This window comes from Leptodactylus fuscus, chromosome 6 (assembly GCF_031893055.1).
Source record: "Leptodactylus fuscus isolate aLepFus1 chromosome 6, aLepFus1.hap2, whole genome shotgun sequence".
Lineage (NCBI taxonomy): Eukaryota > Metazoa > Chordata > Amphibia > Anura > Leptodactylidae > Leptodactylus > Leptodactylus fuscus.
The window spans coordinates 127405866-127433188 of record NC_134270.1 but is presented as its reverse complement, the minus strand read 5'-3'; the positions used below and the strand labels follow the sequence as shown (position 1 = coordinate 127433188).

General features: G+C 38.7%; 1 protein-coding gene across 3 annotated transcripts in view; it reads right to left on the bottom strand.

Moving 5' to 3' along the window:
• Positions 1 to 6549: 6549 nt before the first annotated feature.
• The window catches only part of RIMS4 (regulating synaptic membrane exocytosis 4), a 172910-nt gene continuing 152136 nt past the window's right edge, over positions 6550 to 27323 (bottom strand). The window contains exons 4-7 of one of the 3 annotated variants that reach the window (XM_075278379.1): positions 17232 to 17344; positions 16527 to 16628; positions 11457 to 11596; positions 6550 to 7431 (exon numbers count right to left, since the gene is read on the bottom strand). In XM_075278379.1, the coding sequence (XP_075134480.1) occupies positions 7213 to 7431; positions 11457 to 11596; positions 16527 to 16628; positions 17232 to 17344 (574 nt within the window). In that variant the 3' untranslated portion in view covers positions 6550 to 7212. The remainder of the gene's footprint in view (positions 7432 to 11456; positions 11597 to 16526; positions 16629 to 17231; positions 17345 to 27323) is intronic. The other 2 variants (XM_075278378.1, XM_075278380.1) reach the window with 2 other exon arrangements.

The following is a 27323-nucleotide window of genomic DNA, read 5'->3' as shown; positions in this document are numbered from 1 at the left end:
GCAATGAGGATGGGACCTGATTTGCCAGATTGGCCCACAGACTGCCGTGATGCAGGTTGACGCAGAAAATGTCAATCATAGCTAAAGGGACAGTGCTGGGCAACCATAAAAGAGCAGAACCAAAGCTCTTTATGCAAATCTGGGGAATTGGGCTCACCTGATAAACTATATGCATAGCCATAAAAATATGATTATCTCTCCCTTGCTGAATTGGTTTGTAGCCGCAGAAGTACATTTTTGACCCTATTCAACACCCCAAATACAACACTGTTATTGGTTTGGGAGACATTTTACAGCTGTCAGATGCCGTTTAGGCTAAAACCCCACGTTGCAGAAATGCAGCTTTTTTTGTTGCAGATTTTGCTGTGGTTTTTTGAGCCAAAGCCAGGAGTGGATTGAGCAGAAGGTAGAAGTATAAGGGCTCGTTCACACAGAGTTTTTTGCCAGTGGATTTTTACGCAGAATCCGCCTCAAAATCTGCTGCCAAAAAGGGCTCCCATTGACTTCAATTGGAGCTGCTCACTTTTTTTTTCCACTAGCTAATAGCAGAAAAAAGACGCAACATGCCCCTTCTTCCCACGGGTTCATGCCCCTTCTTCCCATAATCGGGCCAATCTGTAGCGGAATGCCGTGGACCGGCATCCCATTGCAGCTAGCAGTGCGGAAGTGTTCACATGCGGAATGCAAATTCCGCCGTGTGAACATACCCTAAGAACTGCCTACATATCGCTCATTCCTTTTGTAGCCATTCTTGGCTTTGGCTCAAAAAACCACAGTAAAATCTGCAACAAAATAGCTGCGTTTCGGCAATGTGGGGCCTTAACCTTAAATGGCTATTCATCAAAACATTGAAACTTCCAGTTCCAGAGACAATTTTAAACTGGGTTACTGGGTTAATATCTGAACATCATTCTTAGCAAACAAAGTCTAAGCATGGTTTTATATAAACAGTACATAGCAACTCATAGCATTCTGTCATTCACCAGCAAATATGCAGTTGCTATGGGTTTTACTAGTTTTTTATTACATGAATTTTTATATTCATTCACCATCGAAGACCATCTTATTATTATAATTTTTTTCCTCAATAATACAAAATATACATTTAGCCTGCAGGCCGTCATACCTAGCAGTCGCCTTGCAGTCTTTAACCAGTTTAATTTTCAACAAATATAATATGGCGATGAACATTATTAAACAATGGAAGATTATGAAACATTGCAATATCAATGTGCGATGTACACACAGTATGTCATTATACATTTCTTCTAATATTAACCCCTCTTATTTCTAGTATTTTTTTGTTATATGGTTTACCCCAAAGGGCATAAATAGAAATAAGTTAAAGTAACACTTCAAACAAAACTGATACAGTGGGAGAGATTCACTAAGGAATAGTATTCTAGTGTACTGTATGCCTGACATGCCTAGTGCCATAAGTGCCGGTTTTTTGGCAATTTATATGAAGGGCAATATATATATATATATATATATATATATATATATATATATATATATATATATATATATATATATATATATATATATATAGGAAATGGATGTGGCTTATCGGAGAAGAAACAGGGCTTTAAATTCTATGTTGTGTTCTTTTTTACGATACAATTTAAGATCTAAAAAAACATATGACACTTTGGCCAAATATGCTGTGAAGTTATACTAGAGACAGTCTCATTTCTCAAACAATGTAGACTACTGGCGAAGTTTAAGACTGTCTAGTCTAAGTTTGCACTGTCAGTATTAGGACCCATGCACATGACCAAGTGTGCCATCCAAGGAGGGCTCCGATAATTATAGAGCAGGTCCTGCTCCCTGATATCAGATTGGAATGGGTTGAAGCCCCCATAGAAATGAATAAGTCGCGGATGACAATCCGTGAAAAAAAAAAATCAGCACCTGCTCGGCCTACACACTTTTGTGGTTTGTGTGCATGACGCCTTAGTAAATCTGCCTCACTGTATAGGATTCAAGAGCCTGGCACGTATATGCTCTGTTTGATATTGTTTGAGCACGAGTGCCAAGCACGGTCCCCTTTGGCCATGTAATAGGCTTAACACTATCAGTTTTGACTGAACGCCCCTTTTATTAAGGACAAGATCTTCCCAAAAAAGTCTTTTACAATGATCAACAGCTACTGTATAGGGCAGCTGTGCTGAACATATACAAAGACCCCCTCCCTTGTATATGGAAGATCTGACATCTATTTTCTGGAATTCTTTAAAATTCTTGCCGCACCCTAGCAGCAAGATAACAGCATGCATATTCATTTCCTAGCATTTCACATTTTTAAGATCTACATCTAAAATTTAGGTCCATAATAGGTCTAATTCCTAAATCACATTCTTATTGATTTATATTCAGCTGGTATCATAGCAGCCATTTTGAATTGAACTCTTTCAATAATGGTAACTCATGTTCTGCCATATTGAAATGTATCATGTACAATCAGCACCGAAAATGCTAAACCAACAAAGCTACTATGTGTTAAGCAACGTAACAGTAGCAAATATTCTCCTTTTATATATATATCTCTTACTATATATACTCTTTTTTTCTTTAAGACCTATTTCTATGCTTTAACCACATAGATGTAAACATACAAAAATATTACAATATTTAATGCAACAATTATATATCTGCTAATAAATGAGGTTTCAATCTAATATCCCATAAAATGGAGGCTTAAATGCCAATATGTTGCATGCAAAAATATTGTAGCTCTGTCAATTGTAAGCATATATATGTTGTATTAAGGCTGTAGAGCTGGCCTGAACAAGCTGCGACTACTAGGACTACAACTCCCAGCATGTGCAAGGACTTGTAGTCTCACCACATCTGCCCTAGCCTGCTATGGGAGAGTGAGGGTGATGTGCTAAAGAAAATTGCTTTTTCTTCCTTTCCCTATACCACTAGGGTTCTGCTTTATTCCAGAAAGTCATTAAATTGTGAACGCGTTGGGTAATGGTTACATCTTTGTACCAGAAAGTATCATTATTGCTTACAAAAGTTCCAAGGAAAATATCTTAGCAGAAAAGTAAAGACTTCTTAATGGCATCAAGTGGTTTTATAAGGCAAATTTTACCACGAGATTAGCTCTAAAGTAATAGGACATGCAGTGGTATTTGCAGGTAAGAGATTAAGAGGAAATGTGAAGAAGTAATTCTATCCAATATTAGAAACTATTTTTAGTGCAAAAAAGACCCAGCCATGCTCAGCACCAGTGACTCCACATTTTATATTAAACCTAGTTTTTCTACCATTTTAAAGGACCATTCTAAAGTTTGGAGCATTTTATACATGAATGCAATGTAGCTTACATATAACAGCAATAGGGATCCTTGGCTAGCCAAGTGATAGGGATCTTCTAAATTACACATAGATTTCCAGCACAGCTAGAAATTACTGGTATATGATGACCTATAGTCCTAAATGTAATACACTAACCATAGTACAGGTCCACTAGTCAAGATCCTCCATTATCTAGAGCACAGAGAGACTAGAAAGAGTGTCTCCTGTTCTGGAGGACTTGGCATGGCCATGTATCATAAGTCATAAGATCACTCATAAATGTAAATGGGTGCAGTGTAATACTACAGTTCACCATAAAGGTCCAGCAACCTGCATCTTTGATATTGGGGATTCCAGCAGGGTATGCAATGGGCAGCACCGTGACTCAGTGGTTAGCACTGTAGCCTTATAGCACTGGAGTCCTGGGTTTGAGTCCCGCTAAGGACAACATCTGCAAGGAGCTTGTATGTTCTCCCTGTGTTTGTGTGGGTTTCCTCCCACAATCCAAAGACATACTGATACAGTGTTAAGCACTGTGGGATATGATGGCGCTATACAAGAAAGCATAATGGTCATCTGATTATTGGGTAGCTGAAATCCGAGTCTGAACTGCCTAGTTATGACAACCCTTCAATCATAAAACTGGCATTATAGTTAAGCGTAACTCACATCTCCCATATTGGCAATACATTTCTAGAAACAGGTTAATATATTAGATAGAAGAAACCTTTAAAAATAAGTTGAACTGCAGAAATGATGCTTATACTCAATGCTGGAACCCAAGATCCTAGCTATGTTATACCCATGACATCTGCCACTTGGGCGTCTAGTTTTGGCCCAGCACTTTTATTAACTAGTTGTGACAAAACTTATTTAATTCCTTTTGCATTTCATAAGAGATAAAACTTTACCTTAAAATCATACTTTGGGTCTTATCCAAGCACAAAATACTTAAAAAATTAGGGAACCGAATAGATGGAATTTCAGGTCCACTGGTAAATTTTACAAATATAGCCACATCGTAGATGTAATTTGTCAATTCTACAGAACATATATAAATATGTACCACACGAGAGAATCAGATCAGTGTCAATCTTTTAAATAGAGTACAGGGTTCCCCACAATAGTCCACTTATAAGTTTAATATTAGATCAGCTAATGACATATAGGACTTGTTAGAAGTGGGGGGAAGTGATATAGACATCTTGTATGGGTAACTACCACCATTCCAACATGAGGAACACCTGGGTTCTAAAAAAAATAAATTTATACATTAAAGGCATTTTTGTATTGTTTACATAATATTTTAATTTTACATTGAAATATACTGTATATGCACAACTACAATCAGAATATCACCCCGTTTTCTAATTACAAAAGGACTGGATCTTCACTACAGACTTCAAGTAACTTACTTAAAATGAGAATAGCATGAATGATGCGCTTAATGATGAAACTCAGCAAATGAAAGAGACCCAGCTCTGTGGGAAACTGACTTGCCTTATTTTGGTAGTTCATCAATATCACTCAGCCAGGATAGCGCAGCCATTCGGTGCTGCCACTGAGCTATTGGCCTACTGTCAATCTGTTACTGTAGTTATTAATTGGAAACCCTGTAAAATCTATCACTGTTAAAGGGATTGCACCTATAGCTTTTAAAGCATTTTTTTCATTTGTAAAAACATTTTTATATATTACATTAAAATATATTTGACATAAGACATTATATTCTATACTACATGCAAACAAGTACATGGCTTTGAGGTGTTAAATTGGTTAAAACGAAGTAAAACCTAATGAAGAGTTTGGGATTTATTTCTCAATGTTTTCGGTTGCTCACTCATTTTAGAAATTTTAGGGACAATGCTTTAAATTTCACAGCTATGGTATAGTCAAAAATATAATTGCGCCTCTTGAGTATCGTTACAATTTTTTTTTTTTTTTGTAAATCTTATTTTATTTGGTACCGTTACAATTTCTTAACCAAAGTCAGATCTTGCACTAAGGAATGGGCAAAATATTTTATGGCAAAAAGTTAGCTTCGTCCCTAATGATTCTAAACTAAAATTGACCCAAAGTCTTCTCTAACCAAAACAGACTTGTGACACCCAAATTTGAACATGTATATTGCTTCTATATATGATACGTAAAGACTCGAATTGTAACCTCAGAATCCATATTATTCTTTAAATTCTAATTACATTAAAAAAATAACATTTCTAAACACCATCTGTTTAAAATAACCAAGATGAGCGAATCAATCCACCCTATATAAAAATTCAACAATTGGCCAACAAATCTGATACGATGGGCAAGTCAATGTGCCTACTATTTTTTGCAAATTCCAAACGTAAACCTCAAAACTGAAATTGACTCCCGCAATGTATCCTAGCTGCAAATAGATCTGCCCAGATTGATTCGCTCATGGACTATTGGTTGGCTTTCACAGTTCCTCTTAATTCATTATCGATGCATGTGTTATGCATAATTACATTAAAAAAATAGAAGATATTGACACGCACTGTACAGAAGTATTTGGAGTAAGTGGAACAAAATGGCTTGTGCCTCCACTCTATGGACTGCAACATGCTAACCTAAATGGTTCTTTACGCATATGATTGCAAAAAGTGCCAGTATGCATGACAAAAATATTAAAACATACAATATGTAGTCAATAGAATGACATTCACCTGAAATATATGTACACTCATTAGAATTCACTATCTTCTTTCAAAAACACAAACCTTCACGATTTTGGTATTGGGACCAGCAGCAACACATGTTCGAAAATACAGAATGTTCTATACATTTCTATTTGGAAGTTTTTTGTTTTTGATTTTTTTTTTACTTTTTTCACTATTTCAAATTAAACAAGACTCAATTCTTCTTCTATTCACCGACGGCCTCTACGGTACAAGGCTTTAGCATAGCGGTAAAATAAGCTACCATGATTTTAAAGAGAGATTACGTTAGTTTCTATCATTCTGGTTTGGCTAAATTCTTACTTTGAAATTCCTAGTTTTCTAACATCATCTCAGCACTTTCTACCCATTAACATTGCTAAGAAGAAACTTGATTAAATTGAAATCATTCTGTTTTTTGTGTTTTCGTTCAGTTTTGCGAGCTACGGTAGAAGACAGTTCAAAATGTATGAATTTTTAAAATACGATTTCTTTTCACGCGGCTAAAATCATGCTGAAAATGTACACAGCTTGCAAATGGTGAACTACAGAATTAAACTATATGCTGGTATACAATGGCTTAAATTTATATTGGTTACTAGCACTTTGAGAAAAAAAAGTGCTTCCCTGATCAAATTATAGATATATATATACTACCTATTTCTTCTCCTATTCTAATTCAATTATTTACTTCATTCCCAAAATGATTTATCAACTGCATTGGCCAAGTAGTAAAGACACTTCCTGGTAGGTTGGCACAGTTTTCAAATCACAAAGATATTTTTGTTACACAATAAATAAAACATCATCCCCAATGAAAAGTTGCAGTTCTTTCTAAGCATTTTAGACAGTAGTCACTTTTTCCAGGTACCACACATTTTGTTCTAGGAATGTTTAAAAAGTTCTTGATAGAAAGTTATGAAAATACCTTTCTCTAGAATAAAAGATACTGCAACTTTTAACAATTCTCACTTTCGGATTTGGGAGTATACAAGACATCAAACGTGAGAATAGAGGTAATTGTACGATTGTAGACCTAGGATAGTCACCCGAGGTTACTTTCATACACAAAGGGAAACCACACTTTCTCCTCTCAGAAGGTTGTTTGGTTGCTTTCAGCTTCCAAAATATTGGTCAAACATGCAAGATGTTTGAGGTCAGAGATCTAAACAAAGCCTTGGTAGTGGGTCATAAAAAACAAGTCAAGAGGTCATTTTCTTTACTATTAAGATCTCTCGCAACATGGTACCACAGTGCTTTCCAAGGAAAGTTGCGAAGCTTGACGAAGAAGAGGACCTGTTGATGGGTCAACCATTGATGAGGTCGGGAATAACTTGTACCAGCCAATAACCATACTTGATAAATCCAGCTCTTCTAGAAGTATTCTGGCAACTCCCATGAAATGCTTCCTTTCCATTCTTCCATAATTTCCCCAAACCATCACCTTTAAGATAATACATAAATCAGTATCATCACTATACAACAGTGTACATGCCATTTTGGAGTCACTTTGTTCCATAACATATTTGCCATGAGAATAAAGTTAAACTGGCCATATATTTCAGACGTCAGCCAAAGCCACTGCCACACTGGTGGCTTAGTTAAAGGATTGGGCATGTAGAACTACTCAACTCTCCTCTGTGCCGACATCTGCCATCGACGGGCTGTTAGATGGCCCCACAGACATTAGATGAAAGGAGTATCGTTAAGTTCAACCAAAACAAACGTATTGTGTTTGGCTAGTTTTATACTTAATAGGTACAGTGACATTTGATGAAATGTCTGGAATGATATTTTAGATATCAATGCATTCTGGGAAATTATGTAATTTAAGCTGATTTACCCTTATATACAGTCCTATGAAAAAGTTTGGGCACCCCTATTAATCTTAATCATTTTTAGTTCTAAATATTTTGGTGTTTGCAGCAGCCATTTCAGTTTGATATATCTAATAACTGATGGACACAGTACTATTTCAGGATTGAAATGAGGTTTATTGTACTAACAGAAAATGTGCACTATGCAATAAACCAAAATTTGACCAGTGCAAAAGTATGGGCACCTCAACAGAAAAGTGACATTAATATTTAGTAGATCCTCCTTTTGCAAAGATAACAGCCTCTAGTCGCTTCCTGTAGCTTTTAATCAGTTCCTGGATCCTGGATGAAGGTATTTTGGACCATTCTTCTTTACAAAACAATTCAAGTTCAGTTAAGTTAGATGGTGGCCGAGCATGGACAGCCCGCTTCAAATCATCCGACAGATGTTCAATGATATTCAGGTCTGGGGACTGGGATGGCCATTCCAGAACATTGTAATTGTTCCTCTGCATGAATGCCTGAGTCGATTTGGAGCGTTGTTTTGGATTATTGTCTTGCTGACATATCCATCTCCGGCGTAACTTCAACTTCGTCACTGATTCTTGAACATTATTCTCAAGAATCTGCTGATACTGAGTGGAATCCATGTGACCCTCAACTTTAACAAGATTCCCGGTGCCGGCATTGGCTACACAGCCCCAAAGCATGATGGAACCTCCACCAAATTTTACAGTGGGTAGCAAGTGTTTTTCTTGGAATGCTGTTTCTTTTTGGACGCCATGCATAACGCCTTTTTTTTATAACCAAACAACTCAATCTTTGTTTCCAAAATGAAGTTGGCTTCTCCAAATGTGCTTTTTCATACCTCAGGCAACTCTATTTGTGGCGTACGTGCAGAAACGGCTTCTTTCTCATCACTCTCCCATACAGCTTATCCTTGTGCAAAGTGCGCTGTATTGCTGACTGATGCACAGTGACACCATCTGCAGCAAGATGATGCTGCAGCTCTTTGGAGGTGGTCTGTGGATTGTCCTTGACTGTTCTCACCATTCTTCTTCTCTGCCTTTCTGATATTTTTCTTGGCCTGCCACTTCTTGGCTTAACAAGAACTGTCCCTGTGGTCTTCCATTTCCTTACTATGTTCCTCACAGTGGAAACTGACAGGTTCAATCTCTGAGACAACTTTTTGTATCCTTCCCCTGAACAACTATGTTGAACAATCTTTGTTTTCAGATCATTTGAGAGTTGTTTTAAGTAGCCCATGATGCCACTCTTCAGAGGAGATTCAAATAGGAGAACAACTTGCAATTGGCCACCTTAAATACCTTTTCTCATGATTGGATAGATCTGGCTATGAAGTTCAAAGCTCAGTGAGGTTACAAAAACAATTTTGTGCTTCAGTAAGTCAGTAAAAAGTAGTTAGGCGTATTCAAATCAATAAAATGATAAGGGTGCCCATACTTTTGCACCGGTCAAATTTTGGTTTAATGCATATTGCACATTTTCTGTTAGTACAATAAACCTCATTTCAATCCTGAAATATTACTGTGTCCATCAGTTATTAGATATATCAAACTGAAATGGCTGCTGCAAACACCAAAATATTTAGAACAAAAAATGATTAAGATTAATAGGGGTGCCCAAACTTTTTCATAGGACTGTAGGTAATGTTCTTAATATTGCATCTTTACACCCCCTTGTTAAATGAGTACTCTTGATATTCACTAGGGGAATTCACTTTCCAACAATGTAAAATATACATATTACACAGAAAATGGTGCATGTTATAGACTACATTGGCTACATAGGAGACAACTCATTAGCATTTCCACTCCATATTGTAAGAGATAATCACCATAAGAGCTAATTATTGGTGTTAACTCTTCTTATCAATTAGGTTAAATTATTGGTTTTTACTGCCAAGTCACATTTACTTTTGGATAACATTTGCTATGTATTGTCTCCTTTAATTTTACATGATTTTATTGATTTTTGTACCATTTTTCCATGTGTTCGATCACCTTGTGATCATTTGTCTCTTTCATTTTCTTCTAGATAACACACTTGTTACTATTTTACAATATTACTGTTTTATGTTGAGGCGATTCATCAGTTCAGTTATGGGCTACAGAAAAGACCAAAGAAGAAAATTGCCATGTACCTTCTCCTGAGTACAGATCTATTAAACCTGTAAAAGGCTGTGTACGGATGGGCTGCTGTGCCAACAGTCACAATGATGTTAAATCAAGTCTTAAAAGAGCTGGAATAGGATGTGAGTGACTAATTGCTTTCTTGGGGATGTGGTTTCAGATTAAATTATACAGTACTTGAAGAGAAAGGACATGGCTGCAAGTCAGCTCTGCTGTTAAGTGCACAGATACCGAGACGCATCTCGCATAGCATTGTCACAAAGCCAAAGTATAAAGTATGCATTCTGCATAGAGCACTCCCTTCTATCACAGAGGAGAAGCGGTAACCTTTCTATGAATCCTCAATGGCTCCCTTTCCCTTTTTGGTCTATTTTAGAATATATAACAGTCCTCTCTCCAAAATAATCATTGGTAAACCTATCATTTACAATTATCCTGAAATTGCATATTCAGATCTGTAGGCAAAGACAATATACTGCCTACTGTGTTGTGTCTTTAGGCCATCAAGTAACAGCGACTGCAGCTATCCTATACAAAGCAAAGAATGAGACGTGTCAACCTTACCGTGAGTCCCTGGTCAACCCTACCATGATAAAAGTGAAAGATGGCAACTGGAAGTGGGAGTGAATGTATTATATGGAAATTACCTACTTAGTAAATAGCATCTCTGCCATATTGACAGAGCGGCCAATTTTTTTTATTAGGAAGTCTGTAGGACAATCACATAAATAATTACTGTTACAGTAAAGGGAGAATGCCAGCAGTAAACTGGCTATAAACCCAACCACGGGATCTCGTAGAGGTGATTCTATAGTTTCCAGATATGCTTCAGCCTTAAATCCCCATTTTCATGTAAATTGTAATGTTATTTATATGTAAATGATTGGAAAAGTGGTTGTCAGTCTCAGCAAAGCACTTTTCATCTCATTTGCATACGACAATTTACATGGAAATGGGTCTCCAAGGCCGAGTAACCGAAACAAAAAAAAAATGGTTTCCAGGCGTAGAGGCCGCATACAGGACACAGGCGGTCAACTTTAAAAACCCATTCAAATGAATGGGTTTTAAAACTGACTGCTGACAAGTCGTCCCCTGTCCAGTTTCCCCAGGGTTTAGGCCGGAACCCCAGGACGGACAGCGGCGGTAATGTGAACACCCCCTTAGTTTAAAGTCTTTGGTGGACAGAATGTACGCACACATGGACAAAAGTGAGACACATTCCATGTCAACAAATAGGTATATAAACTGGACTAGACAGTCTAAAGATGTGCTGGCTTTATCATGCGGCATTAGTCACTATGATAAATTTAGTACATATTAAGTCTCTCCAAAGCTGGCCATACATATTTGATGACTGTTGAGTCGGCACACTGTTCCATGTTTTTATTATAATATAACACATCTATTCTAATTAGATTGTCCTTAATCATAGTGTTTATTCATAATAACAATATGAATGTAATATTCAATTCCTATATTCAGAATGAGGGTTACCTTACCTGTAATACTTTCCCTTGTGGGCTCTCTGAAAATACAAGAACCTGATTATATAATGGGTCTAATGATTTTCGGGCAACTTTTGTCTTCTTCTTTGCAACACACAATCCATTCTCTAGTAGATAAACCTTTATATAAGCAGCTGGAAGATATAAAAGCAGGCAATATTAAAACCATTTACCAAACAATGCAACAAACAGATTGCATGCTGAGCAACATATGGACAATACACACTGCAAACTGCTGAAGCTAACATTATCAGGGACAAGAATCTAAGACTCCTGAAAATGTTCTATTTTATTTCTAGAATATAAACTTTTCCATAGTTTTATGCACAATTTCAGTTTTTAATACATTGGGCTATAACAATATTTTCAATTGCTTTGTAAAAGCATTAATTGTTAAAGTGGTTTTCCGGCAGGGAACCAAAAATTTAAAGGGGCTTTCTGGGAATTATTTACCAATCAGTAGTAGTCACACTTAGTTGAGGTAGCTTAGACTTCACAGGCCATCTCAGTTTAAGGCTGGTTGCAGACGACTGTGGTCGTGTTCTGTTGCTATGTGTGTATTTCATGGACAGCACAATGATCCTTTCATTTCTATTGGCCCGTACACATGAACGTGAAGTACATGGTCATGTTTGTGGGCCGACAGTCCAGGCCACGATATATAGAACAGGTTCTATTCCTGTCCTATTCTGTAGTTCCTATTAATTTAATGAAAGCAGCCATGGAAACACGGCCTGTGCATGGGTGGCATACAGGGGACATTGGCGTGTCCCCTGTGTGCCACTCATGCCTTTAATTCACAGCCAGCAGCACACTGTCATTTGCAACCGGCCTAATTCAAAAGAATCAGGTGGCACTGCAATACCTCAAACAGCCACTGTGCAATGTTGGGCAGTGTGATTGGTAAATTGAAAGAGGCCTGAACAGCTCACTGGTTTGATCTCATACAAGATGTCATTTTACACTGTACATGCACAGATTAAATCAAGCATTCCATGTCAGAATGGTAGAAGGGAAGAATATGCAGGCTGATCACTGGCATATTTAGATAGGGCAATGATCATTCTGTGCATTAGACCCTATAGGGAGAGATAGTGGAGAAGGGTGAAAGACCAGGTGACAATCTTGCACTACAAGAAATTACAATATGATACACCCTAATTCAGTGTGCAGAATCACTTTTCCACTACATACAAGAAAGTTGCTGAAAATGGTATTTATCCCAAAAAAACTAGGCAGGAGAAGTCTAGAGCACAACGTTCTAAGTTTGCAGCAAAAAGTCAATGTGCCTTGTTGATTTTGTCACTTAGAACAAAAAGTGGCAACAAACCAGAATTCATTTCTAACTCAGTATTGACACATGTAGTCAGCGTATGTCAGATCTCTCAGTCTGCAGCAAACAGAAACAAATTGGCTTGTAGTAAATCAGAACTGTATGTCATCATAGCAGAGATCTCTTGGGTCTTCAGCACCCCCTCCTCACAATTTAAAATCCTTGACCAATACTGTATGACTTGCAGGTCTATTTATTTATTGATTGATTCTATATTAAAGACACAGCCGTGCGTATTCCCCACTGATACCAAAGGAAATAAATTTTATTAGATTCTGTGGATTCACAAGTGGTTAATCAATGTCACCTTAATCTTCATTGACATTGTTTTAAGATGGTGCGTGTCTGAACGACACTGATCAGTCAGTGAGTTTTATTTCCCCAAACTGTTGGTGCACATAGCAACTGGGTTTTAGCTTCTACTTTGTTGAGATCAGTTGTAAAATGAAAGCAGTGTGTGCACAAAAGCCCGCCAACTCATGGTGGGCAAGGCCACATAAAAACTCCACCAACACAACAACCCCACCAACATAACAACCCCATGCAACAAAGCCGCATAAAAACCCTGCCAACTTATGGTCAGCATGAACATATAAAAACTCCTCCAACTCATGGTGGGCAAGGCCACATATAAACCCTGCCAACTCATAGCTGGAAAGGCCACATAAAAACCCTACCAACTGATAGTAGGCAAGACTGTATAAAAACCCTGCCAACTTATAGAAGGCAAGGCCACATAAAAACCCTGCCAACTCATGAGGGGCAAGGCCACCTAGTTTTGCAAGTAATAATACATCCATAGCCCAAAACAAGTAGGATTTTGTCTTAATATGTGTCTGCATCTTTAAGAAACAGATTAGATGAAATTTACAAAAGTTTTACCATTCCTTTTCACCAACTATTTCATGGGCAATGCAACCAAGACAGCTTCGTTTCTACATGCTAAATTTGTATGCTGTGGCTGAATAGAAAATGGACATAAAATATCATTACTAGACTATGGCCACTGCTGTAACTTTTGATTTACTAATATAGTCAATTTTACATTTTAGGTGTAAATTCTCCTTAACTCTTTCCCAGAACCCTGATCTATTGGGAGAACAAGGGTCCCATAGACTTAAATACAGGATCCATACCATCTATGGGAGTTACGTTAAGAGCCAAATCAACAGTGACTTAGTAGAAAGTGGGTACCTATATATGATCTTCATACATTTGCTGGAGCAGAGAACAGAACTGTGCATTAAACATAAAGTCTATATATTGCAATAGGTGTCATGCCATTCTAGATCTCCGCTCTTGTGGAACAATGGAGGAATGGAAAAGTTGCTGCCAGATAACCCCGCTGTCAGATCACCTTATGATCCGAAACCCCTTCTAATAACAGAGTACTGTCCACAGCAGGAAACCCCTTTCATTGCATAGAATGGGAACAAATAGGCAAATTTTTCCTTTATTCTGGATGCTCCGTGAAGAAATGTTGTTTCATTATGTAACGGCCCCAGTCCCCATTTATTAGCTATTGAACATTTCCTTTAAAATAATAGCCCCATTTTGCAGGCCTCTGTTGAATTCCATTTAGTTATTTGAAGAGCTTCCTGAAAACAGCTGCGGCTCTTGTTCAATTTCCAATAATAACACAAAGCCGCAAGGCCGGTAATCTCTGGTGCTACAATTATTTGGCAAACAACGTAATCTTGATGAATAATGTATTTTTCCGTTTAACTTTCCTTTCGGAGACCTAAGAATCCTTTCTAATATATAAAAGCTGAGCGTCTTCCTGCATGTCTTCTAAAGGCTAAGATGTTCTTTTATGTCGAGCTCTGATTCCGCTGTGATTAGCCGGGATTTTAAAGGGAACTCAAGATGTTGAAAGTGCGGACTTTGTACTTTATACAGTAACGCGTTTCTAATATAGTTCATTCTAAAAACAGCACAGAAAAATGCAGGAGCTTAAAACCTCTCCAGAACCAAGGGAAGCGATTGTGTGATCAACTAGCCTCGGGTGTAAAGATAAAGCTGCACAAATAAGGGTATGGGTATGGGGGGTTTCCGCTGTAAATATTCATCCTACATAGGCATGAACCACCCCAAATTGTAAGGTTCTGTTGTGTGTAAATACAGCAGAATTCACCCAATTTCATTTACGGTGAAAAAATTCAGACTGTAGGTCAAATAATATGATATTATCTGCAGCATGTTGGCAGGATTTACTTAAATTTTACCCATATTGCTGCTAATTTTTCCTATCTGAAAAAGCTGAGGTAAATGTGTACCATGTGGACATGCCCCAAATCTGCATATTTGAGAATGGCATCCTTACAAAGTAGTCCTCTATGATGTTACAAATAATGTTTTGTCATGATATGAGACTGGGCTGCAAAACAGACCACAGAAAAGGGCCATATTATATAATGGGTCAGAGTACTAGCCGGATAACACATCGACCAAGCACATATTCATTTGTATGGAGCGTAACCCTTATATTAAAGATTTCTCTCCCTCTCTCCCCCTCTCTCTCTCTCTCTCTCTCTCTCTCTCTCTCTCTCTATACACACATACAACACACAGCTTCGTCACTTTTTCATATATTGACTGTGTTACAGGAGTTTCTAAACACAATGTGGACACCTACGATCTATCGATATTATAACCCAGTTTTCGTACAACTAGAAGCTATAAAATATCTGCACTTTCTATCTGGCAGACACAGCTACACTATCCCTTTAAGCCAGCAGGAGATTGCTGCAGTAGCTCTCACTGACTGCTGGACTTCTCTCTTTATAGAAAGCTTATTGTTATGCATTGTGTTAATTCAGCAGTTCTTATACTGTAAGATGTTCCAAGGCAGGTGTAAGACAGAATATCATTCTCATTGAGCTCTGCTGGATTCAGCCCTATTCCCTTACCAACAATTACTCTACAGTCTCCCTGTATAGGTTACGTATTCCAAATAGAACTATATGGGACATACAACAAAAACTACATTCATACAGAGAAACACCAGATCTCATCTAATTTGTCACCAAACCATATGTCATGATAAATGCATAGAAAGGGTTAATAATGAGTGGAAGTGAAGACTCGTACAGTACTGGATAGTTCCATATATCGTTACTAGTGAAGCAAATCATGGTTCATGTATGTTATATGATGTAAAAGAATCTTTGCATAAAGCCCTGAGTAGGTGAAACGTGTGTCACTTTCTTCGCAGTCTCCGATGTTCTGGACTATCATAGTTATTTTGACGCTTGGATTCAGGTAGCAAGATACTGGATTATGAGTCCTGGGTCTCCTATTTGTGCCTCCTTCTTTGGACTTTGCATGAATTTATATGTGTCTTTATCAGTAACAGAGTAGTTATTGGTGTGTGATTCGTTTTTTGACTCTTACATCACATCCCATAGATGTCATTTCCTTTACTATTGACAATATATCTATAGCAGTGACTTTCTGTATTTTACCTTAATGAATCCTCTTGTCCATCCACTCTCAGAGCTTTCTATGTATTTATTATAAAATATACATTTTTGATACTATGATGTGCTTTAGAATCCTAATAAAGTGAATTGAACTGTATTTGAAGGTTTTGTATTATGGACATAATATAGGTATGTAGGTATGGGATAAGTAGTGCTTATGTGGGATGTAAAAAGAGAGAGAATATTATCTGGTACTATGATAGAAGATGACAGACGCTAAGCTCATCCATATTATACAGGGTAATATACCTGGTGGTGTTTTGGAACCGGCTTTTGCTGTCAAACCTCTAGCCTGAATAATTTCTACTTCAAGCTGTCCATTCCTCTCCAGAAGTCCAACCTCAACGTCCCCTAAGAAAAGATAATGTAACATTTACATACAGAATAATGTATTAAACACAAAACCAGAAAACTACTTGTTATATTTCACATCACTTTAGTGTCCTCGCTGCATTAACGTTCCCATCAACTAACATGACACTGCAGCCAATCACTTGCCCTAGTGGACTCAGCCATACAATGCTGGCTTGCCATGTGGGTAGGACCGGCAGGACCCCTGAGAGAGCACACTGAAGATGTGGGGGATTTAACAAGTAGGCATTGATTCTTTTGTTATTTTACACATTCCCTACCTTATATATATACCCCATTGTCTTCTGTATTTATTCTAGCCTACACCAGTTGGCCATCATTTAAAGGCGTCCTATTAAGTATTCTAGAACATCTTGGAATCTGATATAATAAACCTTCACTCTTTTAACAGTATTTGAGTTTTGGGTCATGTACAAAAAGAAAGTGATCATGGTAAATGACTGGGGAGTGGCGGCATGGTCGCTCGAAACTGATCTGTGTTCATGTGATGCAAGTATACCAGTCCAGTATACCAGGACATTCATACAATATACTGTGTCAGGTGCATATTCAAGCCGCTGTAGTCTGATGCATGCCACTTACCCATAGATGTAGTCGCTAGTGTCTGACGACCAACAAACTGTGCCGGACCCATGCCAGAAAGGAAGTCACTAAACTGTCCATCAGATGCCAGGCACATCCCACTGTAGTTCAAGCTGCAGGTCATAAGATACAAGAGCATCAGTGACAAGACTCATACAAGATGATAACTTTCTTTTTGATATATTATTAATTGGATTTCAACTTTTTATGTAGTAAATTGGATGAAGGACATGAGCGATGGAGACACAAAGCATATGGTCATCTAGTTGCCCAATACTATGTCCTACATAAAGGATACATTTTTACAACTGATGGTCAGTTACAGTTGCTGAAATTTTTGCAGCAAATCTGCTGTGTATGAATATATCCCAAGCCTCTACAACTGTAAGCTACAAATGCTATGTCAGCAGCATGAACGATATCTGGGGTATGCATCATAATCTGATATTAAACATAGCCAATTACCATTAGAAGTCCATTAAGGAAGATCAGCACAGTCCAAACAATACGATCAATGGGAGGTCACTTCTAAATCATGATACAGAATAAATCTTCTCTAAGATGTTAATTAGAATCAATCAATAATCAGAAATTAAATATTCTTTGTGTTTTTTAATGGCAAAAAAATAATTTTCACAAATGCATGTGTCTTTGTTATTGCAATTTTCATATTAGCATCTAGAGGGCAGCATTAAGTACATATCACTTTACAGCTTGCTGGAAGAATGAGACTGGAGTTATGTATGGATTTTTTTGTTGCAGATTTTACAGCTTTTTTTTTGTTTGTGCCACAGCCAGGATAGGAAACATAAAGGAGTTATACATTCCCTTCCAGCTGAAAAATCCATGTGTGTACATGTCCATGAATAAACAGCCTGGATGATCATGTCCTCCATTCACCCATTCATGTCCTTAATAAGCCCAGGCCACAAAATGGACAGGCATAGGACCTGTTCTGAGCTTTGGCTCCAGGCTTACGGTCTCTTATATAAACCAGTGCTAATATATGGGTGTGTGTTTGGGGTCATAAGGAAAAAAAATGGCTCAGGGTGCCCCAAAGTATAATGCGGCGACCCTTTTAGTTTGCCTAAGACAAATCTCCATGTGTTGTTTAGTAAGGCCATCTATATTGCCTATAAATGTATTCTGACACATCTCAAGCATTTTATTTACTGCAGTGATGGCCCATTTAGACATCTGATCTTCAGGGCTATTATCTACACTGAGCGCTCCTATAAGAGCCCTGTCTAATAGTGCTGCTGATCAGCGAGGGAATACATCTTCTATACAGAATAAAAGATGCAGATTATCAACAGCATATCCCCCTGTGGGATCAGTCATGTGCTGACAATAATCCATACAGCCAAATGGGGAAGAAATGATCACAGTACAGATAGTTCCCCCCTATTCACTTTGTATAGGCCTATATAATTTAGCAAATGAGTGTCAATCAATGTTTTTCTCATTGATCAGCACTTTGGCTGGCTAAGATCTCACTGTCTAATACAGTCTTAAAGGGAACCTGTCATCATGACAATGCTGTGTAAACTGCAGGCGACATTTACAGAGCAGGAGGAGCTGAGCAGGTTAATATACAGTTTTGTCAGAATAAATTCAGTATAACTTTATTATTTATCCATTTATTTCTATGCTTGGAAGGAGTAACTGTGTCCAGTGGTGGTCCTAACTGATTGACAGCTATCTGAGTATGTATAGTCATAGGGGGGAGGCTGTCAGTCACTGTTAGGATGTACAGTCATGGGGGGGAGGCTGTCAGTCACTGTTAGGATGTACAGCCATAGGGGGGAGGCTGTCAGTCACTGTTAGGATGTCCAGTCATAGGGGGGAGGCTGTCAGTCACTGTTAGGATGTACAGTCATAGAGGGGAGGCTGTCAGTCACTGTTAGGATGTACAGTCATAGAGGGGAGGCTGTCAGTCACTGTTAGGATGTACAGTCATAGGGGGGAGGCTGTCAGTCACTGTTAGGATGTACAGTCATAGAGGGGAGGCTGTCAGTCACTGTTAGGATGTACAGTCATAGGGGGGAGGCTGTCAGTCACTGTTAGGATGTACAGTCATGGGGGGAGGCTGTCAGTCACTGTTAGGATGTACAGTCATGGGGGGGAGGCTGTCAGTCACTGTTAGGATGTACAGTCATAGGGGGGAGGCTGTCAGTCACTGTTAGGATGTACAGTCATGGGGGGGAGGCTGTCAGTCACTGTTAGGATGTACAGTCATGGGGGGGAGGCTGTCAGTCACTGTTAGGATGTACAGTCATGGGGGGGAGGCTGTCAGTCACTGTTAGGATGTACAGTCATAGAGGGGAGGCTGTCAGTCACTGTTAGGATGTACAGCCATAGGGGGGAGGCTGTCAGTCACTGTTAGGATGTACAGTCATAGAGGGGAGGCTGTCAGTCACTGTTAGGATGTCCAGTCATAGGGGGGAGGCTGTCAGTCACTGTTAGGATGTACAGTCATAGAGGGGAGGCTGTCAGTCACTGTTAGGATGTCCAGTCATAGGGGGGAGGCTGTCAGTGTTTGTTAAACCAGTTTTTTATTGTGCTGCATTTTTCTCTCTGCGTAGTTCTTGTACTGTAGAAGTCTACATGAGCAATGCTAAAGCAAATTAAGGAACAGGCCCCATGTAGCCAAACACAACAATAAAAAACGCTGCAGAAAAAAAAATGCGGTGGAAATGGGCAGCATTTCTTATTGTCTTTTCTTGTGTCCTGCCCTTATTATATCTTTATGGAAAATATCAGTGTTTCTGCAGGTATAATTGACATGCTATGACTTTCAAAAACATGAGTGAGCTTTTTCCTTGTGAATTTATTTCCACAATGTGCAGATGGAATCCAACACTTTGCAGGTACTATAAAACACATTTTTTACTTCAGTGTTTCTGCTGTGGCAAAAACGCTGCATTTTCACAATGTGAGGCTTCAACCTAAAGTTGATTATATCCAGTTTCTAATATCAATTGCCTATCTTTATCCAACACCCAGAACCCTCTCAGGTCAGCTGTACCAGGGTAGCGTGGTTCCTGGTAATGTTTACATACCACGCTGCTCACTCCCCATAGAAAAAACTGTCGCGGCCAGTTTAGAAACTTCAGCACTGTCCAATATACTTCAATGAGACACCACTGCAGTACTAAAACCAGTGCAGTGATACAAGTTGTACAGTGAGTGAGCAGTGCAGGTTCCAGCATATAAACATTACCAGAAGTCATGCTGCCACTGTACACCTGATCAGGGGGTCCCAGGTATCAGACAACCATAGATTTAATTTAGATAGACTGTCAATATTAGAAACTTGGAAACCCATTTAAGAAAAATCTTATTAGGAAAGACAATGGGGCATATTCATCAATATACAGTGATGAGTCTGGGTGCCACTTTTCTGATGCCCCTTTGCCATCTTGGCATCATTTTAATGGGCAAGATGTCAGGGTCTACATGCCCTACTGATAAATCTGATGCAATGCTACAGTTTTTCATTTAGACACTTTTCATAAATTTTCCCTATTGTTGGTATTGTGGTGGGGTATTGAGAAACCCCCCATAAAGCTCTGTACCTACCACATTGTATTCTGCTGTAGCAAGCATATTTACGGTTCAAGATGTCCTTTTTTAAGACTTGAAAAAGCTCAAATGAGTTTAATTAAGAAAGATCCTTGCATCATGAAAATGAAGGTTAAAAACCAGATCAGGTTCCCTATGGTCTGCAATTTAATTTGTATAGAAATACAGAAGACGAAAGTGCTTCATTTGTAACAATTAGCAAGACGGTAAAAATAAAATCAGCTGATTCAATTAGGAGAAAGTTCAGCGGGATAATTTGCTGTGGCAGCGTTTTCCTATTGTTTGTAACAACTTCTATATATTAAATGGGCTTAATCTTTATCTGTTCTACTAGTGAAAAAGCTGCGACCAGTCCTCGTATGATTAATGAGGTTTATTCCTTAGAAAACTCAACTGAAAATATTTGTTATGTTTGGTTATAAACTACTGAAATGATGTTAAATACAGAAAAGCTCTTTTAGCCTCTCTCACCTCCAATTACTGGAAGTCTTTGATCAGGAAATAGTAGGCGATGGGATAGAACCACGAAAGGGATATAATGAATGCTAGATTTCTACTGCATGATTAAAGAAACATTGAATGAGATAAGGCACAACCTCATATCACTGGGGTCCAGGAGATATACAGTCATGAGATAAAGAATGTACACCCTCTTTGAATAAAATGATTTTACTTATCGAACACAATAAAAAAAATGAGGCAAATACAACCTTAGATGAACAACAACACGAGATACATCACAGTGGGTCATTATTTAACAAAAACTGGGTCAAGATGCAGAAGCAAATAAGTACACCATCACCAGATGTTGTTAATCAAATGCCCTTGATGGACAAATCATCAGCAAGTATGACCAACACTATAACATGAGAAGTTTTGGCAGTTTGCTGGTCTGGAGCATTCAGGGATGTGTTAACAAAATGTCAAGGAAAAATGACATCAGCAATGATCTTAGACTAACTTCACCTCTGCACACAGGTCTCCATCATTCAGGTTTGCTGAGGGACTGCTAAAACAGTGATTACCTATGGACACTTGTGGTCCCCATAGACTATGATGGGGTCTGCTAGGTGTCTGTTGTTTTAATACTGAAGCCGGTAGAGAGAAAAGTCCTTCGTGCAGGGTGTAATTTTACAAAGTTTCACATGAACAAACCAAAAGACTTCTAGAACAATGTCATTTTGGACAGATGAGACCAAGGTAGAGATGTCTCACCAAAATGCACAGCGCCACAACTGGCAAAAACCAAACACAGTATAACAGCACAAGCACCTTATTCCAACTCCCCTTTACCACTATGCTTGGGCTTGTTTTGCAGCCAAAGGACCTGGACACATCATTGAGTTGATTATGAACTCCTCTGTATGCTAAAGTATTCTACAGTCAAATGTGAGGCAGCTATCCAGCAACTAAAGCTTGGCCGAAACTTGGTCATGCAAAAGGACAATGTGCACAGCAGCAAATCTACAACAGAATGGCTTAAAAACAAAAGAATCAAGGTATTGCAATGGCCCAGTCATGAGCTCAACCCAAGTGAAATGCTATGTCAGGACCTAAGGAGAGAGAGCTGTGCTTACATGACTGCCTACAAACCTCAATGAACTGAAACAACGTTATGAAGAAGAACCAGATTTTTAGAATTATGTCTTAATACATAAAATCATAGAATTCAAAGAGAGTTCACCTTCTCTTTCTCCTGACTGTAAGGGGATCGGTACAAGGACCCATTTATTGGAGACAATTCTTGAGGGTCACCATAAGGTATACATAATATATTCACCAGGGAGACTGCACAGAACTCAAAGAAGCAATAGCCAAAATCAATCGATAGTACTACAGAAAGTTGTAGTATAGCTCTGGTCTAAAAGGGTTTGACGTAAATGTTAATATTTAACACCATGTAGTTTTTAGGTTCCACATTCTAGGTTGATCAAGTTTTAATATAACCAAAGCCGTTTTTCTGGCACTGACATATACATAAGAAAAAGTTGGCTGAAATGGCAGATTTTTGCAATTTCGGACAACCATCAATTGAAAATGTTATCAAAACAATCATTTGTGATGGTTAAAAATGTGATCTGTCAGCTTTGAAGATCTCAGCCATGGTATACCGACACTACTGTATATGCGTATAACATGATTATCGATAAAACTGATGTATGGTTGAGATTTCCTCAAAAAGCGGGTGACAGGGACAGGGCTCTGTCAGATACATCATCATACATTCCAGTTCTTTGGCAAAGAGCCAGTGTAGATTTCTGTTTAGGCGAATGGACTTCAGAGGATGCACCTAATTTATGACAAACTCCGGTGGGGCAGGGATTATGAAGACCTATTTGGAAAATGCCAGTCTTAATAAATCAGCCCTTAAGTGTTTTACTTGCCGTGGGATTGTTTGTATGACCCATACAACGTGACCAGTGCCCACATTCTGCCAATCAAACTGCTAAGCAGGTTACAAATACAGGTGCACCGCTTTCCAACGTATCTTATAGCTATGTAGTTTCTTAGTTTCTGCTCCTGGTTTTGTCTCACAATCACTGATATTCCTGGCTTTAGTTAGTTACTGACTTCTAGCTTGATCGTCACCTCATCTGTTTCCTAAGTTTACTCTTGACCTCGCCATCCGTTCGTAGAACCTCTTCTGTGAGCCTATTCTGGGGACCGCAAAATGGAGATACCTGTGTGGAAGCTAAAGTGGCTTTCCAAGCATTATTAATTGATGACATACCATTAGGATAGGTTATCAAATAAATATTGACAGGGTTCTGACAACCTGGTCTTTGTGATTAGTATTGCAGCTCATCCCGTTCACTTGAATGGGACTGATCTGTGATCAGGCCATGTGACTGATGAATGTGACGTCATATGGCTCCCACTTCAAACAGCTAATCCGTGGGGTTTCAAGTGTTGGACCTCAACGGATCATCAATTTATGACATCAATTGAAAAGTCCTGTAAAACCGCTGAGGAAACTTTGGAGGACTTCATGTGAAGAGCTTTGTGGGAAAAACCGCAATGTGATTTTCCCACAATGTTTTTTTTCTGCGGTCCACTACATGGGACCTTAGCTTAAGAGTGCATACCAGGGATTCCTTAGACCAGGGGTAGGGAACGTACGGCTCTCCAGTTGTTACAAAACTACAACTCCCAGCATGCATACTTGCTCTGCTGTTCTTGGAACACCCATGGAAGTGAATGGAGCATGATGGGAGTTGTAGTTTCACAGCAGCTGGAGACCCAAAGGTTCCCTATCCTTGCCTTAGACTCTGCAACCTTGTCTAGTCAGTGACTTTGTGGGATTACTATCCAATATTCAGCAGCGTGTCAATGATATTTGTAAAGGTGGACATTCACTTTAGACTTTTTATAGCCTCAATTTGCAACCATAATTTGGACCTTCCATTTCTGTCCTGCCACCTACATGTAACAAGTTACACAAATACTATCTACTCGGATTATAATTACATTCAGCCACGCAGTGAATATTTATAACAGATATACAATAATATATGCACATAGAAGTCTGGATCCAGCTCTAGGCGCAGTATTATTGTTCATCCAGGGCTATGTAATAAGCACACACATCTCCTGGCTGCACATATATCACCTACATTGAGTAATGGCTGCAGAAATTGGAGCAAGGGAAATGAATCTTGCAAGCTATACAGTTTATAACTTGTGAACCCTAGTTCTGGGAATATGGCTGACACTGATACATGATGATGAACAGACAGACAGAAAGCAATAAAAATCCATCATGAAACCTACACAGGAAAGGTGTCCAGGCAAATACCGTTAGATCACCTAGACATCAAAGTATCATTATCAGGATGGAAAGATTATTCAAGGACAAACTAGAATGTAAGAGATTCCTGGTGTGAAGATGCATTTGTTACTGTTATTAAATAGGCTTTATGCATTATAATATACATGGAGGAAACGGCAGGGAGTTGTGTTTATTGTGTCTTATGGAGCTACAATGAGTTGTAAGATAGGAAGAATTTATCACTACATACAATTTATTAAAGGAGTCTGCAGTAGACTTAGAATAATACATTGTAATTGATTATTTCATGGATTTATTGATATTGGATTGATCAGTGGAGCTCTCAGGATTAATCAAGGTTCAAGGTTGAAATTCAACAGCACTACACTTATGTTTCCTGACATTTGTCTTCACTAGAGATGAGCGAACACTGTTCGGATCAGCCATTCCGAACAGCACGCTCCCATAGAAATGAATGGAAGCACCTGGCACGCAGACTTTGCCGGTGGCCGGCCGCTTAACCCCCCGCGTGCCGGCCACTTCCATTCATTTCTATGGGAGCGTGCTGTTCGGAACGGCTGTTCCGAACAGTGTTCGCTCATCTCTAGTTTTCATGGGAAGTGATATCACGTTATTTGGTCACATGGCCATAATGCAGCTCAGTTCCACTCCTAAAAAACCTAAAGCGTTCTTCCAGTTATAAACAACTTTGCTTAAATGAATAGTTCAGGTGAAAATAAGAAACTTTGTAATATACATGTATTAAAGAAATATGTTTTATTCTCCACTTTTTATGGGAGGGGGTAGAAAAGAGATTCAAATAATTGCAGCTATTCTGAATTCTCTCTTTTTTTTTTTTTTATAAATTCTTTTTTATAAACACACAATTACAAAAAAATGCAAACAACAAGCTAAGCCGCCACAAGGCAGGATCCGAACAAACGGACCCGCAGAGTGCGAACAGACGAGACAAGACTAATCAGCAAAAGTCAAGTTTCAAAATATAGAAAGAGATAAGAGAGGAAGGGGAAGGAGAACGGGAAGAAAAAGGAAAGCTGAATTCTTTTAACACTGCTAGGTTGTAGATAAATGGCTATGAGTGCACAGAGTGAGGCAATAAATCAATTAACTATATGTGTTTGATAGGAATGAATGGAGAAACTGACTTCTGGTCCACACATTAGATGCAGTGTGAATGTGAGAGTCTGACTGACAGCCATGTAACATAGGAAGTGGAATAAAGGAAAAATTACTTGGATAAAACAATTAGTAAGTTTATTAAGCTCCATATCATGAATACCATCACAGGTACAAGAAGGAGAGGGAATTGATAGGAGTTCTTGTTTAAGGATCTCTAAGTATGTTACCAACCCAATAGCAATATATATACTGGCTTGCATCCAGTATTCTTCCCAGTCATAGATGGACTTGATTACACAGGCCCGGCACCAGGGGTTCTCACTTGATTATATAACATGAAACAATAAGCATAATAGAATCCACAATGAAAGCCCAAAAATGGCCCAGTACAGGTTCATCAATACATGCTCATTATATTGACTACTTCCAATTAGAGCGTGAAGGTCTCTTCATCTCCCTCCAAGCGTGATTTTAATTTATCTTAAGACCTGCACCATCAATAAAAGCTATTTACGTAAGTGCTGTTTCAAAGGAGTGCAATAAAATGACACACTCGGCACTTGACTGGCAACTATTAATTAGGAGGTTGAACTGGCAGAATACTTAGCAAAACACTTAGCAATCCTCAATGAGTGTACAAGTGTCAAGAGTTGAGCATGAGACTAAATCAGACTGGCCTGCTCATCAGTATTACCATCTGGACCTGCCGTGAATCCGCTTCTTCTTACTAGTAATGTATGACATACAGTATATGTTAAGTCTTCTGGCTTTATGATGATCGGCGTCAATATAGTATTATATCTAATATTTTAAACCCTCAATAACTCTAGGAGCAAATTGTCTTACATGGGTGACTAAATTTGGGTGCTGCAGTGTTTTACACATGCAGTCATAAAATGGAGCGTCTGGATTAGAAAGGCGATTTTCAGATAACCTCTTATATGGGTGATCTCCGTTGAGGGTCTCTTTTCTCAATATCTCAGCATAGAGTATCTCCTTATATCTCTACCAATTCGCCAGTGATCGCTAGCAAGGAGCAAGGCGGGGACAGGTCCACCAGTCCTGTCAGATTTATTATCATTACGCCAATAAACTAGCGTAAATGATGTCTGAAATGTGTGCCAGCTATAAACTTGTGAGCATTACAGTGCAGGTGTAAGGTCCTACATAGAAGGAGCGCCTGATTTATGAGTAGAGAAGGCCGGACATCATAAATTCAGCTTACAGCACTGAAAAGGCTAAGGTTTTATTCACATTACAGTCACATAGCCGTTTTGAGCAGAGATGAGCGAACACTGTTGGGATCAGCCGATCCAAACAGCACGCTCCCATAGAAATGAATGGAAGCACCTGTGACGCTGACTTTGCCGGCGTCCGGCCGGCGTCACAGGTGCTTCCATTCATTTCTATGGGAGCGTGCTGTTCGGATCGGCTGATCCCAACAGTGTTCGCTCATCTCTAGTTTTGAGTACACATTAATTTCAATGTGTGTATTCACATTTCAGGTTTCTTTACCGTTTTTAATGCCTGTCAAGAAAACATTTTCTATGGCTGGGTTCACACCAGCGTTAGCTCTCCGTATGAGGATTCCATTCCCC